Source organism: Ailuropoda melanoleuca, chromosome 15 (genome assembly GCF_002007445.2).
Source record: "Ailuropoda melanoleuca isolate Jingjing chromosome 15, ASM200744v2, whole genome shotgun sequence".
Lineage (NCBI taxonomy): Eukaryota > Metazoa > Chordata > Mammalia > Carnivora > Ursidae > Ailuropoda > Ailuropoda melanoleuca.
This window is the reverse complement of record NC_048232.1, coordinates 41723021-41738112: the sequence shown is the minus strand read 5'-3', so window position 1 is coordinate 41738112 and position 15092 is coordinate 41723021. Positions and strand designations below refer to the sequence as shown.

At 42.3% G+C, this 15092-nt stretch overlaps 1 protein-coding gene across 1 annotated transcript in view; it reads left to right on the top strand.

Moving 5' to 3' along the window:
- Positions 1-15092, top strand: part of GRIP1 (glutamate receptor interacting protein 1) — a 378833-nt gene that overhangs the window by 330955 nt on the left and 32786 nt on the right. The window contains 3 exon segments of the mRNA XM_034643413.1: positions 4131-4275; positions 6441-6580; positions 6732-6926. Coding sequence (XP_034499304.1) covers positions 4131-4275; positions 6441-6580; positions 6732-6926 — 480 coding nt within the window.

Here is a 15092-nt window from a genome sequence, read left to right as displayed (position 1 = left end):
TGTTAGAGACCTCTTTCCTTGGAACTGTGACTAAGGCTGACAACATCCATTCATCCTCTCACTCATTTGTCCAGGCAAAGCTCTCTTTGGTGCCAGACATTGTTCTGGGGACATGAAGATATAATTTTGTCTATTTTCAAGATGATCCTGTTGGAATGGAGGAGACAAGTAGAGAAATCATTCAAACATAGAGGGAAAAGTGTATACTAAAACAGGCATTCTTTATGGGGGCGAAGATTGGTTCTCAGGGAGCAAAGAATGCTAGACATTACGTGACAATGGTTTGCGGCCCTTTGGAGCTCAACCCTACCTGACTGGATCTGTTCCTTCATATTTAATTTCTCTTGTTAGGGAGAATTCAAATTTCATTTCACTTTTCTCCTTGGCAAGGGGAACAAAAATTGAGAGAAGTTGAGAACGCTGGAAGAATACAGAGGAGAAAGGTATTTGTGCATAGGGAGTAACGCATGCGGGGTTAACCATGTTAGAAAAGCGCTTTTTAAGGAACTGCAGTGGTTCAGTGAGGAGAGAAGGTAGGAGATTGGCCTTTGGGGGAGAAGACGACAGGGCCCTCTGGAGACACAGAGGCTTCAGCTCAGCTCAGGCAAAGAAGCTGTATTTTATTCCTTTTTTTTTTTTAAGATTATTTATTTATTTATTTATTTATTTATTTATTTATTTATTTGACAGAGACAGCCAGCGAGAGAGGGAACACAAGCAGGGGGAGTGGGAGAGGAAGAAGCAGGCTCCTAGTGGAGGAGCCTGATGTGGGGCTCGATCCCACAACGCCAGGATCATGCCCTGAGCCGAAGGCAGACACTTAACGACTGAGCCACTCAGGCTCCCCCTGTATTTTATTCTTAAAGAATTGGGAACTACTGAAAATGCATCAAGTAAGGGAGTAGCATATTCAGATTTATGCTTTAAAAATATTCTGGGAATTAAAGAGGAATTGTATATTGTCAGCACTGGTGAAAATAGATATGGGGGAGGGGCAAAGGCCGGAGCCCAACCAGGAAAACAATTTTTTTTAAAGTTTTTTTTTTTTCTTTTTTAATTTCTTTATTCAACAGAGATAGAGACAGCCAGCGAGAGAGGGAACACAAGCAGGGGGAGTGGGAGAGGAAGAAGCAGGCTCACAGAGGAAGAGCCTGATGTGGGGCTCGATCCCATAACGCCGGGATCACGCCCTGAGCCGAAGGCAGACGCTTAACCGCTGTGCCACCCAGGCGCCCCCCAACCAGGAAAACAATTTAGGAAGAAACTGTTGCTATGGAAAACAGGGCAGAGCTGAGGTGGGGACCTCCTCTAGAGCCAGGGACAGTGGGAAGCTCTGGGAACCTTGCCTGGTGGCAGATGGGCCAGACGGGTCTGGATGAGACTGTGTATACCCAGCCACCACCATCGTCTGTGAAAGTAGGGAAGCCGAGCTAATTAAATAATCTGTTTACTCAAGGTATCCACCAGGGTTTTCTAAGGGAGTTAATATCTTTTCTTTTATTTTTTAAAGTTGATTTATCTGTTTATTTGTTTAAGTGATCTCTACACCCAAGGTAGGGCTTGAACTCAGGACCCCAAGATCAACAGTCGCATGCTCCTCCAACTGAGCCAGCCAGGTGCCCCAATATTTTCCTTTTTAAAAAAAAAAGTTTATTAGGAAAACTTCAAATATGCTTTTAAAATAGAGAAAAATGATGTCATGAACCATCCTACATCACCTAGCATCAACGATTATTAACTTAGGATCCGTCTTGCTTCAGCTCTGTTCCCAGCCTAATTGTCCCACCCCACCCACACACTGAATTATATTGAAGAAATTCTTGACATATCGTTCCATCTTGTAACTATTATTAATGTATCCCTAAATGATATGTTTTTAAAGGATATCTAAAATATATAACTCCATATCAGCACAGTCCAAAATATTATCGATAATTCTTAGTATCATCTAGTATTTACTCAATGTGCCATTTCCCTGATTTTCATATACATATATAGTTAGGAAGGCAGATGGATAGAGAGAGACAGAGAGGGAGAGATATTTTAAAGTTGATTTTAATTTGGGTCCAAAAAGATCTACTCATTGCTTTTGGTTGTAATGTCTCTTAAATTTTCCCTTTCTGATTTTTGTTTCTGACAATTTGTTGAAGAAATCAGAAATCAGCTTGGATTTCTGCCATAATTTATTTTATTTTATTTTAAAGATTTTATTTATTTATTTGACAGAGAGAGAGAGAGCATGCACAAGCAGGGGGAGAAGCAGGCTCCCCAGTGAGCAGAGAGCCTGACATGGGGCTTGATCCCAGGACCCTGGGATCATGACCTGAGCTGAAGGCAGACACTTAACCAACTGAGCCACCCAGGTGCCCCTGTCATAATTTAAATACAGCATCACTTCTTCCTGTTTCCATTGCAATGTCATAACAGGAACATGTCCTTCCTCACTAAAATACTGCCATTCTAAAATCTCTATTTATTTTTTTATTTGCATCCCCATCACTATTTAAACTCATTGAATACCTTAAAATTGCCTTCTTGTTATTGTGAGGCCTCAGCTGCATAATTTAAAATGTCCCCACCTGAAGTTGTCCTAAACCCATTTACTCCATTTCAGGTGTTAGTTTGTCATCTTTGTGAGATCGGGCCCTGTGTTGGGGGGGCAGTGCTCCTTTCCTGCTCTCTCTTGCTCAAATAAAATAAAATTTTAATATATGTGTATATATATAAATTTGAGTGTAATACTGAATATTTTTATATCATAAGAGGTTGATTTAAGCGTTGCAGTATATGGCAGATGGTCTTTAATTCTCTGCGTGTGGAGCTTATTAGGAGTAGAGCACTGAGGAAGGAGAAGTGACAGGTGCATTCCAGAAGTCCCAATCTATGGCAGAAATGACGTAGATGCTGGTAGGAGAGGACACATCGCTTCCTACATTACTCTATAGACCTTTCATTTTATGCCCATTGTAATTGTTCACCGTGCACACAGATAATTGATTTGTTAATTCAAGTTTCTCTTTTCCTCCTTATTTCAGGGTTCTGTGTCATAAATGAACAGCTGCTTATTGCAGAAACGTGACCGTGTTAAGGTTTAACCTTGATACAGTCTGACTGTAAAAGCTGACTGTTTTGTTAAAGTAGCTACCGGACCATTTCATTGTATCCTTAGGTACAGAAATGAAACAGCTCCCTAACCATTCACAGCTCCCGGGCTCAAGGAATAAAACAAGAAATGCTCGAGAACTTCAAGCATGTCATAAGCAAATAAAACACTCTGAGACTGCATATTTGTAATCCTGACACGGTCAAAACACCCAACCATGTCGAAGGTGTCCCGTGACATCTTGCGGGCCAGTGCTTTAGGCAGACCTCGTTAACAGACGATTTCCTTCATACAAATGTTAAATAGTGAAAATTAGTTAATGACAGTGTGGCAGCCTGGTATATTCTCCTGAAACATAACTGACATGGCTCTTCATCTCTAGAACGGAGGAGAGAGAACCATTCAAACCTGTGTTTCAATATCTGTGAATTCATCAATAGAATTGACGTTTTAAGATACAGTCAGTGGGATAATGTGTAAGGGATTCTAGATTTCCAAACCAACTTCTCTAAGCCCCACTTAACCACGTATATGTTAAAGTTTGCTCCAACCCTGAGTAAAATCTGCTCTATGTTGAAAGTTAGCTTGGCTTGTGAAGGCCTGGAAATCGGAATGGCCTGGTGTGGTCTCTGTCACTGCATGACCCTCTCCTCCCACATTGTCTCCTCAGCCCTGTGCTCATCCCACAGGTATTTAGGGCACACTGAGGAGGGGCCGGGCAAGCCCTGTGCTAGGCACAGACACAGGCTAAAGGGCCTATGGTGCCCTCTGGCCGGGTTACTCCCTGATTTGAAACATAGGTCATTAGGCAGTGAACCTGTCCCTTGACACTAATGACGACCACATCCCTGTATTAGAATGTAATATCTTCCTAAGGACAATCGACATCCCCAAATAATTATTTCCTGAGACATAATGCTCCAGTGATGATGTCTTGAGTTTCTTATTTTATGTATGAATATATGCGTCTTATTACTTTGCTTTTTTCCCAAAGAAACCATTTATGACTCTTTGGCATTTATTGCAGATGAGCAAGAAAGTTCCGGAGCAATTATTTACACTGTGGAGCTTAAGCGCTATGGGGGGCCCCTTGGCATCACAATTTCAGGAACTGAAGAGCCGTTTGATCCTATAATCATCTCAAGCCTCACTAAAGGGGGATTAGCTGAAAGGTAAAATTTCAAGAAACTGCTACAATGACTTGTGTCTGAGATGGGTTTCCTTCCTCACAGCTGCATAGAAACATGCTCCCCTGTCCTGCTCAGTTATCTGTTAACTTTTTCAAATATGCACAAAGGATCAATCCTTGAGCTTGAGAACTCCCAGGCAGAGCTCTGACTTGACTTTGAGGGGCATCTTACAGGCAGTGAAAGATGTCATGGGCTTAGCATTGATATTACCCTCCGGAAATGTATACACTTGACCACAGTGGATTGGAGGTGGATTTATATCGTGTCCATTTTGAGAGGAGGAAACGGAAGTTCAGGGAGGTTAAAAGGCTCATCCAGTTCAATTCAGCAAACATTTACTGAACCTGTATTACCTGACAGGTAATACACCTGGCCTTGGCTGTGGTGTTTTCCAGAGAGGATGACACAAGTTTTGTCTTCAAAGATTTGGGGAAACAAAGTGCAGTGCCCCATCTTCATAATGTCTAGTGATTTAATGTCCAGTTGTTCTCTTGGCAATGATGCACACCCACCCCCAGCCCCTGTTAATTCATTTCTCTCTGGGACCTGCTGTGGTGCATATTCCAAACCTTTCCTCCAGTTCCCTAGCTCAGGAATGCACCCACATCATTCGTGCTGACGCAGAGAATGGTCTGCAGAATGGAGATGTAGCACTGAAGGATCTTGGAGCTGCAAGGCACCCTGGAAATCGGCTCATCCAAGATCTTCATCCAGCAGATGAGGGCACTGAGGCAGCTCAGAAAGGGGTTCCCCTGTTGGGATGTCATGCTGTGATATTCACAGAGACTCCTATGATGTGATATTCTTCAGATGCTCTCCTTTCCTGGCTTCCTCTGTTAGAGAGAAGTCCTAGGTATCTCTATTAGGGAGACAGCAAGAAAAGTTCAGTGTTGATCCAATTCTTGGATCAATGTTGATCCTACTGGTCAAGTGTTCCGTGGCTTACAACATAGATCTTTCCTAAACTGAAGATCCTTTATGAAAGAATGAAGTGATCTTTTTTTCCCGAAGGAAAAAAAGCATTCTTTGAGCGTAGATGCATGGGTGGACTCCTTAAACAGTCCCTCATAACCCATGTGACCCCATGTCACCTCTGTTACCCCAGTCGCTGCTGCCCGCTACCCCAGAAGCAAGCTGTGGTCAGCGCACTCAGCTGCAGGCGGCCCTGTGAGCTGGGCTCCTTCGCTCGCTCACTGTACTTAAACCGAGCCAGTATAACAGGAGGCTGGGGCTCGAGAGTCCCATTCTGCACCCTGTAACCCGGCTGGAGAGATCTGAGTTTTTAGAGCATCCCTGAGATTGAATGCTTATGAATCTACTACTTCCCCCCCCATGCTTCCAAAGATGGATATGGTGAACATCAAAATTATAAAGTCCAGTCTGCCTGCTCAGAATTGCGTGAGGATGGAAAGAGAAGAGACAAGGCCAAAGGTTCATTAGTTCATTGATCAATAAATTTCCTCTTTCCACATTTCAAGCAGCAGGCTGAGCCCTTTACCTATTTTTTCCTATTTAATCCTCAGGGCTCCCCTGAGAGATGATTATTCCCATTGTAGTGACAAGGAAAGTGATACCCAGAGAGGTTAAAACAAGATATCCAGGTCACACAACTGGGAAGTGGTAGGGTGGGATTAAAATGTAGCCCGAACTGATTTTTGAATTCAACCTTTTCAAGCCATAGAATTACCAACAGAGGGACCCTGCCACAGCAGGGTCTCATGGGGGTCCCCACCTCGCTGAGCCTCACTTCTGGTGAGCTGGGGTCAGGATCGTGTTCAACCTTTTAAGCCCGTACAAAGAAGGAATGCTCCATACTGAATATCACTGCATTTATTGTCCGACATTGTTTATTTCCTTGGGATTTTTAAGAGGGTTACCAAATGACTCTGCTTTCTTAGAATTTAAAAAGCACACAAGTCCATTTTACATCCTAATTAAAACAATTTTTCTAATTTTATTTGAAACTAAAAAGTTATTCGCAACAGATGCAGTTATCTTGTAACATTGCCCAGGAGAAAGCGAGAAGTGGCTTCTAGAGACCTTTGCCAAGCCTTTATTATTATGAATATATAAAGTATGGCAGGGAATTTATATTCAGTGGCACCCAGGGTTTATTCTACCTTTCCTATTACTATTTGGTGTTTCAGAACCGGCGCGATCCACATAGGAGACCGAATCCTGGCAATCAATAGCAGCAGCTTGAAAGGAAAGCCTCTGAGTGAAGCCATCCATTTGTTACAGATGGCAGGAGAGACTGTCACCTTGAAAATTAAGAAACAGACAGATGGTGAGTGGGTCGAGAGCCACAGTTATGGATTTTCAGTGCATTTCTATCCCTATGTGTGTCTTTCTAGGGAAATGACTCTCCAGAGGGAGAATTGAAATATCTTACTATTGAAATTTACTCTCAGACTTAAACTCCTTCTTTGTCTTTAAAGCCCAGTCAGCATCAAGTCCCAAGAAATTCCCCATTGCTAGCCACCTGAGTGACCTGGGAGATGTGGAGGAGGACGTGTCTCCAGCACAGAAGCCAGGCAAGCTCACCGACACGTACCCCTCCACTGTGCCCAGCGTGGACAGTGCAGTGGACTCGTGGGACAGCTCTGGAATAGATTCCAGCTATGGGACTCAAGGTATGGCCAAGCCTTGGGGAACAGAGGGCTTGCTGTTGAAGCCTGTGCTCCTCAAGGAGCTATCCTCTGCCCTTTGGGGGAAAAAAATCTTTATTTATTTTACTTGTGTCTGCTTCAGTGCAGCCAGATGGAACACACTGAATATGGTGGCCTTGCATTTTCTCCTCCTTAATACTGATAAGTCAGGAACATTTATCAAATGCGAGCAAGCCCCCATTAGGCTACTGATGTCTGAGTGTTCAATTCAGAGCTTGTCCTTCATGCTTAGATTGATAGGAGGCAAACCATACAATAAAGTGGTTCACCGAAAACTGGCCCCATTCTCACTTTTTTAAGCAGGCTTTGCACAAAGATGGATTGGGGAGTGCTGAGGTGTGCTTTAAGAGATGAGCCAATGATTTGTGACCCCATTTATTCCTGCCTCCCCCTGACTTTTTTTTTTTTAAAGATTTTATTTATTTATTTGACAGATAGAGACAGCCAGTGAGAGGGGGAACACAAGCAGGGGGAGTGGGAGAGGAAGAAGCAGGCTCACAGCAGAGGAGCCTGATGTGGGGCTCGATCCCATAATGCCGGGATCACGCCCTGAGCCGAAGGCAGACGCTTAACCGCTGTGCCACCCAGGCGCCCCTCCCCCTGACTTTTAATAGAAACTCACACAGGTTTCCTGAATACCCACTAGGAGAGAGTGGGGACCGCAATATATGAAAGTATATAGTAGATTTTTCTTCATAGGCATCGGCTTCATGAGAAGAAGTATAACCTACGTTAGAAGTCAAACCTCACTCACAGAACCTAAACATACAGCAAGTATTAGACTGAATACAGACTAATAAACTAAAAGCTTCTTTTAAACATCTGTTTCCTTCCAATGATACATAGAGAAGCGTGTCCGTTTTTCTCTTATATGGGGTTGAGATGTGAGTGCCCCCATCTGGATCTCTGGTGAAAATATCCCTCCAGAAGAGGAGGTTCCAGATTGCCCCTGTGGTGCCTAGAGAATATTTGAATTCCAGGTCAAGCCGTAGCTGCTGGCCTACCTGAACACAGACACACTGGGCAGGGTGCTGACTGAGGCGTCCTGGCCATCGTCTCATGTGCTGAAAGCTGTAGGTGGGGCACTAGCGACACACAGGAATTTGTTTGGAAGCAAAATATAACAGACACACCTTAAAGACAGCATCGGAAAGCCTTTCAAATGCTCATAACCTCTTCAACCTTACAATTCCGTTTCTAGGACTTTATCCTAAGGAAGTAATTATACCAGAGACAGACGTATAAAGATGTTGTTTCAGGCATTGTTTTACAATGTCTAAATATTAGGGAAACAAAAATATCAAGTGACAGGGAATTAAATAAATTTAGGGTATTTATACAAAACAACAACAGTAACAATAACAACACAAAGTTTACCTTCTCTTTTTTGCCTGGTATAAATTCCAGCTTCCAAATCCCTTTTCTGCTCTGATTTAAGTTAGTCAGATAAAAATACGTAAGTTAAGTTAGTCAGAAAAAAATACATAAACCAAGAGTTTGGAGAACACATGCATGTTTTCTTGCGGGGGTTGCTTTGTAACTTAGCTAACTGCTTTTTAGGACGGTCTGTAACCAGTTCACTCTCTCCCTGGTTCTGCTAGTTTTCTTCTCTCAGCTTGCCTTTGCCTATGTCACTCTTGTCAAGTCCCATGAAGAGGGGAGGACGAGGAGAAGAAATGATATTTCAAAGCCATCAAGTAGTGACTTGTTAGAGATAATACTGGAGTTTGGTGGAGAAAAAATTTTGAAGACCCAAAATAGAATTGGAGCTTTTATTTATCTGGCAATTAATTTTTCCAAGTTTTGATACTTTGTGACAAGATAGCTATGCCACCAGATAACTCGTGTATTAATTTCTCGTTGATCAAATTCTTGATTTCTCATTGCCTGTGAGTCAATGAGCCACCAGAGGTCTCTGATAAAGGACAGAAGTCAAATTCTATCAGAGTAGACTCCGAGGTTTGTTTATTAATGTGCTTGCTTATTTATTGTTTCTTTTTTTTTTTTAAGATTTTATTTATTTATTTGACAGAGAGAGACAGCCAGCGAGAGAGGGAACACAAGCAGGGGGAGTGGGAGAGGAAGAAGCAGGCTCTGAGCAGAGAAGCCTGATGTGGGGCTCGATGCCACAACTCCGGGATCATGCCCTGAGCTGAAGGCAGACGCTTAACGACTGCGCCACCCAAGCGCCCCTATTTATTGTTTCTTAATGTGGAAACTCTCCTGTTACACAGATTTTTTGTAAGGATGTTGCTGATTTAAAAGAGTTCTGCCCATAAGGTAATGTGTAAGAACTTAGCTACTCTCAGGGCTGCCTGCCTGGCTCATGCGGTGGAGCGAGCTACACTTGGTCTTGGGGTCATGAGTTCGAGCCCCACGTCGAGTGTAGAGAACACTCTGTCCTTTCACACCACAGGATGAGGACCCTGATTAGCATACCAAACACAGAGCCTTTCCCACATGAATAAAAAATGAAAAACCATTTATTATTCATGAAGCTTTTGCAAATTTGAATTCCTAGACAGAGAATCGTAGTCATAATAGTATTAAATTGAGCATCAATAAGTTAGAAATCTTCACGGGGTTAAAGAGAGAGAAGATGGCAGTTGTGAGAGAATCGAAGTCCTCCAAGACAATGGAAACGCAGTAACAATACCTCATATTTGTAAAACAGTGCTTCCCAAGCACTCATCGTGAACGTGGTCATCGAAAGGCTGGTTGGTCACAGGATCTGAGTGTTAGCAGAGAAATTAGAAGTCAGCTCACACGTGGGCCCGAGCGCCCGTGCCAAGGCAGATCTCCCCAACCCGAGCCCGGAGCTCTGACAGCCCCAAAGTCCTCACTTGCACTGAGTGGAAATCTGGCTGCCTGTGGCTCCTGCCTATTAGTCTGCCTTTGACCCTCGAGGTCATTCAGAACTAGACTAAAGCCTCTTACCTCGCAGCCCTTCAGATAACTCAAAGACAGCTCTCGTGCTTCTCTGAGGTCTTTCCTTCTCCAAGCAAAATTACCCCAGGTCCTTAACAGTTCCTCGCATAAAACTTACTTTGGAGTGTCTTTATCATCCTGAGGACCTCTCTTCTGAGTATGTTCAAGTTTAAGTCTCTACTTGCTAAAGTGTAGCACTCAGGAAGGAAGGTTGTACAACAGTCTGACAGCCCACAGCAACTCAAGCCTGTCACCTTCATCACGGAAAATGTTAGAACCTATGAAAGCAGCCTGTCTACCTCGACCTAGAATTGTGGTGGTTGAATCCTGTTTGTCACTCATTTTGTGCTTATTGTTTACCAAGATCTCGAAGCCTGGCTTTTGGGGTTTTTTACCTGTGTTATTAGGTTAAACCAAGTCTTTCCAGATTGTGCTTGTGAAGTTGACTTTTTAAAAGCAAGGCACGGGGGCCCTTGGGTGGCTTAGATGGTTAAGCATCTGCCTTCAGCTCAGGTCATGATCTCCAGGGTCTTGGGATCGAGCCCCATGTTGGGCTCCTAGCTTGGCGGGGAGTCTGCCTCTCCCTCTCAGTTTGCCTCTCCCCCTGCTTGTGTTCTCTCTGTCTCTCTCTGTCTCTCTCAAATGAATAAATGGAATCTTTAAAAAAAAAAATGCAAGGCACAGAACCACACTTGTTTCCCATTAAATACTATGCTGTGAGATGTAGATGACCTCTTCAACCTATCCCTCCAGCCTCTCAGCGGACTCTCTACCATAGACCAGGAAGACCTTGCACATTCTTACTGTATCCTGCGGTCCACCATAGCTGTCCCATTCCCAGTAAGGTATCTGCACCTCCATGATGCGCATCTTCCTCCTTGGGCCCAGTGTCTCTGCAGCCACATTCCTTATTGTTCTCTGCTGCTTCTCCAAAATGTCAAACTTACCCCATTCATTCATTCAACAAATATGTAACAGCTGGCACAACATAAGGCCAGGATGCAATGGATATACAATGATTGGTAAAAGAGTTGTGGTCCCTGTTCTCATGGAAGAGGTAACCCATCTGAAGGCCAGACAATTAGCAAGTACCTACAATGCAAAGTATTAGTTAATGCAGAGAAAAATAGGTTGGAGTGATCAAAGCTGGGGGGAAAGGGGGTGTTTAAAGTAGTCTCACAGTGGAATGACTCTCCGTTCCACTGTGCAGCTCTAGGATGCAAACCTTCTCTGGTCTGCCTCTGGGTTAGCTGCTTCCGTTCCCATTCTCCTGACCCTTATTCATGCCCTTCTGCCTTATCAAAATCTTAGACATTGGCCCCCTTGTGCCTTATTTATTCCTCTTTCTAACTCAGAAAACCCTTTCCTTGGATTTAGCAAAGGTCAATCAATACAAGGGGAGACTGACCACTTCCTGGTACCCGGACTCTGTCCTTCTCATGAAGGCTGTAGCTCTTCCGGTGTCTGTCATTCTTGACTCTCAACTCAGATAGCTATGTTTTCTGTCTCATTCCACCATAGTCTTTAGATATTTCTCTCTTTCGAATTTACTTTTTCAGCTTTATTGAGGTATAATTGACAAATAAAATTGTATATATTTAATGTATACAAGGTGATGATTTTGATATGCACACATATTGTTCCATATTTGGTACGTTTGTGTTTTTATTCTTTTTTCCCATGAGTGTACTGGTAATGGTTTATTTTTATTTAGCATTTTTCCAAAGAACTAACTCTTGCATTTATTTATCAGTTCTGTTCTTGTGTTTTAAAATAAATTTTTGCTTTTAATTTTATTAACTTTACTCCATTCTTAGATTTTCTGTTTATAACTAGAATTGGATGCATACTTTATCTATTTCCATGCTTCCTTGTAGTTTTCTTAAAGATACTGATGACTGAGAAGAGACCAACATTATGGAAGTGTTGAATCACTATCTGTACACCTAAAACTAATGTTACACTAGAATTTAAATACAAACTTAAAAAAAAGAGAGAGACACCAACATGTACCATCAGAGAGCCCAAATTCCCTTTAATATAGTTACGGAACACAACATAATATGTAAGAGTAGCACAGAGCAGGATACCGAGCAGTAATCTCCCCATTGGTGGTGGTAGTGGTGTTTTTATTTTTCTCATTAATATCTCTTCTGATCTCTACAAGCTCATGTTTTATGTCCTTCTATCATGTTGGCTTGCCCAGTTTTCCATGAGCTCTTATATCTCTGTTTTGATCTCTTGCTTTATAGAGATGATGGTTTCAGTGTGTATTTTTAACATTTTGTGATGATCTCTTTGGTCATATTTATCATTTGCTCTGTGGCAGTCTTCTACTCATGAGTATCCTTCATCAGCTATTGCTTTGTTTTTCCGTTCCTTCTCTCCTTTTTTTTTTTTTTCAATATTAACTTGGTATACATCTAATGCCAGTTCCTTTTGAATGATTGCTCATCTTTGAACAAGAGGAGTCCTTTCTAAATTGGAAGTTTGAAAGAAGATCTGCGACAGAAGAGCCCAAGTTGTGCTCCAGGCTAGAAAAAAATTACTCCGCAGTCCACAGTAACCTGTGATGAGTGCATTCTTCCTCCGCTCAGAGATTGGTGACTGTAAGCTGCCAACAATACAGAATTCCTCTCTGCTAGCCTGCCTCACTGATAGATTGCTTCCTGCAGTTGGTAGTTTATCTGTAGGTGTTTGTTGTCTTTCTACCCCCTCCCTGGCTTCACCCTGGTCCACTGGTTCCGGGGAACTTCCAGCCACCAGCCTATGCAATCCATTCTGGTGTTCCAAACAAAGCCTATGCAATCCATTCTATGTTGTTTTGCTTTATGCCATGGTCCCTGCTTTGGACGACTGGGCTCTCTCTGAAATCTCTGGTTATAGGTGTCTCCTCTTGGCTTCTTATCACCACCTCCCACCCCCTGTTTGACTTGTGGAATTTGGTAACTTTTTTTTATGTATTTATGGTTTGAGATTCTAGTTTTGCTGAAGATGTAGTTTATGTTATTTGTCAACCCTTTTTGTTTTGAGGTGATTTCTGGAGAAGGTAGAGAACTATTTTGCTCTGCCATTTTAAAACCACATTCTCATCTAAACCCTTTGAATATTTCTTGGCTAGAACAATTACAAATAGTTACATAAATGTATGATGTGATTTTCTCATTCTTAACAAAACTAGATTTTTAGGAAACAAATTTGGCAGGGAATTATCTGGCTCACTTTCCTATACTAAAAATTGGCTTCCAAAAATGAAAGTAATGGCAGGAGCTATAATCCCAAAATTGTAGAGTTGAAGACTGAGTTCCAAAACCGGTCTCTGATTTCACATTTTATGAATATGAACCAACATTGTTTAGTTAGCTTTTTAAAATTAATACGGAGTGTGAATTAAGAGCTACAAATGGAAGGTATTAATCTGCACAACCTTGTGGTACTGAAAACCAAATAGTACAATGTTGGAATATGAGAATTTTACAAGTATCTGAAGTATGGTTACTCTCAAAATGAAAATCATTGTACCAAGATTCCATATGCTATTAGAAGTGCCAACATTTCTGAAGACCCACTTTCCATAACACTAATGAACAAAACTAAACATTACTCTCAGTGAAAGGAATCTAGACTGATTTTTATACTTTGTATCAGTTTGCTTTGGCTGCTATAACAAAATACCAGAGACTGTGTGGCCTAAACAATAGAAATTCATTTTCCACTATCCAGAAGGCTAGAAATCCAAGATCAAGGTATCAGATGTGGTTTGTCCTGAGGTCTGTTTCCTTGGTTTGCAAATGGTTGCCTTCTCCCTTCCTCACATGGCCTTTCTTCCCTGTGTGCTCATCCTTGGTATATCTCATGTGTGTCCAAATTTTCTCTTCTTATAAGGACACCAATCAGATTAAACTTTGGCCCCACCTTATAACTTCATTTAACCTTAATTACCTCTTTAAAGGTTCTGTCTTTAAATACAGTCACATTGTTGCCTAGGGCATCGACGTATGAACGTAGGTGCATATACAATTCAGTCCATAACACACCGCACATAATGATACAGAGGATAAAACCAGATATTAAAGCCTAGGTGGAAGGAAGGAAGGAAGGAAGGAAGGAAAGAAAGAAAGAAAGAAAGAAAGAAAGAAAGAAAGAAAGAAGGAGGAAAAAAGAAAGTTTCCCAATTCTGAATAAAAGGAGTAATTACGTAGGAAATACATTTTTTTAAATTACATCTGTCTTTCATTGTGTTTTTTTTTTAAGATTCTATTTATGTATTTGACAGAGAGAGACAGCCAGAGAGAGAGGGAACACAAGCAGGGGGAGTGGGAGAGGAAGAAGCAGGCTCCCAGCAGAGGAGCCTGATGTGGGGCTCGATCCCATAACGCCGGGATCACGCCCTGAGCCGAAGGCAGACACTTAACCACTGAGCCACCCAGGCGCCCCTCATTGTGTTTCTTTTATCAATTTTGAATTTAAAGTCTAGCTTTCAGTATCATCCCTGCATNATCCCATAACGCCGGGATCACGCCCTGAGCCGAAGGCAGACGCTTAACGACTGAGCCACCCAGGCGCCCCTTATTGTGTTTCTTTTATCAATTTTGAATTTAAAGTCTAGCTTCCAGTATCATCCCTGCACNAGGCGCCCCTTATTGTGTTTCTTTTATCAATTTTGAATTTAAAGTCTAGCTTTCAGTATCATCCCTGCACTTTAATTATGTGCTCGCACCATCATTCAGTAAAAATTCTATTTCTGGCAGTTCATTTTTCTTACACACGGGCTGCCTCACTAATTCCATTCCTCCAATGGCTTTTAAGTTTGACTTCCCGTGTAAAGGAATATTCCTCAGGGCCTTTAACTTCTCAACTATGGCAAGCAGCTTATCTACTTAATTTCCGTCCAACATTCCCTATATTAAATTATGCAATCATCCTCCACCGGCATCAGTGAGGGATTGAATACACCTACATATGAAAGAAAATACAAATGATGGGGTTTAAACAAGGTAATTATTTTTCTCCCACTGTAGTAAAGAGCCTGGATGAGGCAGGTGGCCCCACAGTGCCATCAGAACCCAGACTCTCCGACCTCCAGCTTCACATCTCTCCTGTCTCTCCATTCACTGCCACTGCCTGTTGTAGAGTCTGCCTTAGGCACACGGGCTTGAGCCATGGAATGCAGAAAGGGCCCACAGTGACACCACCACCACG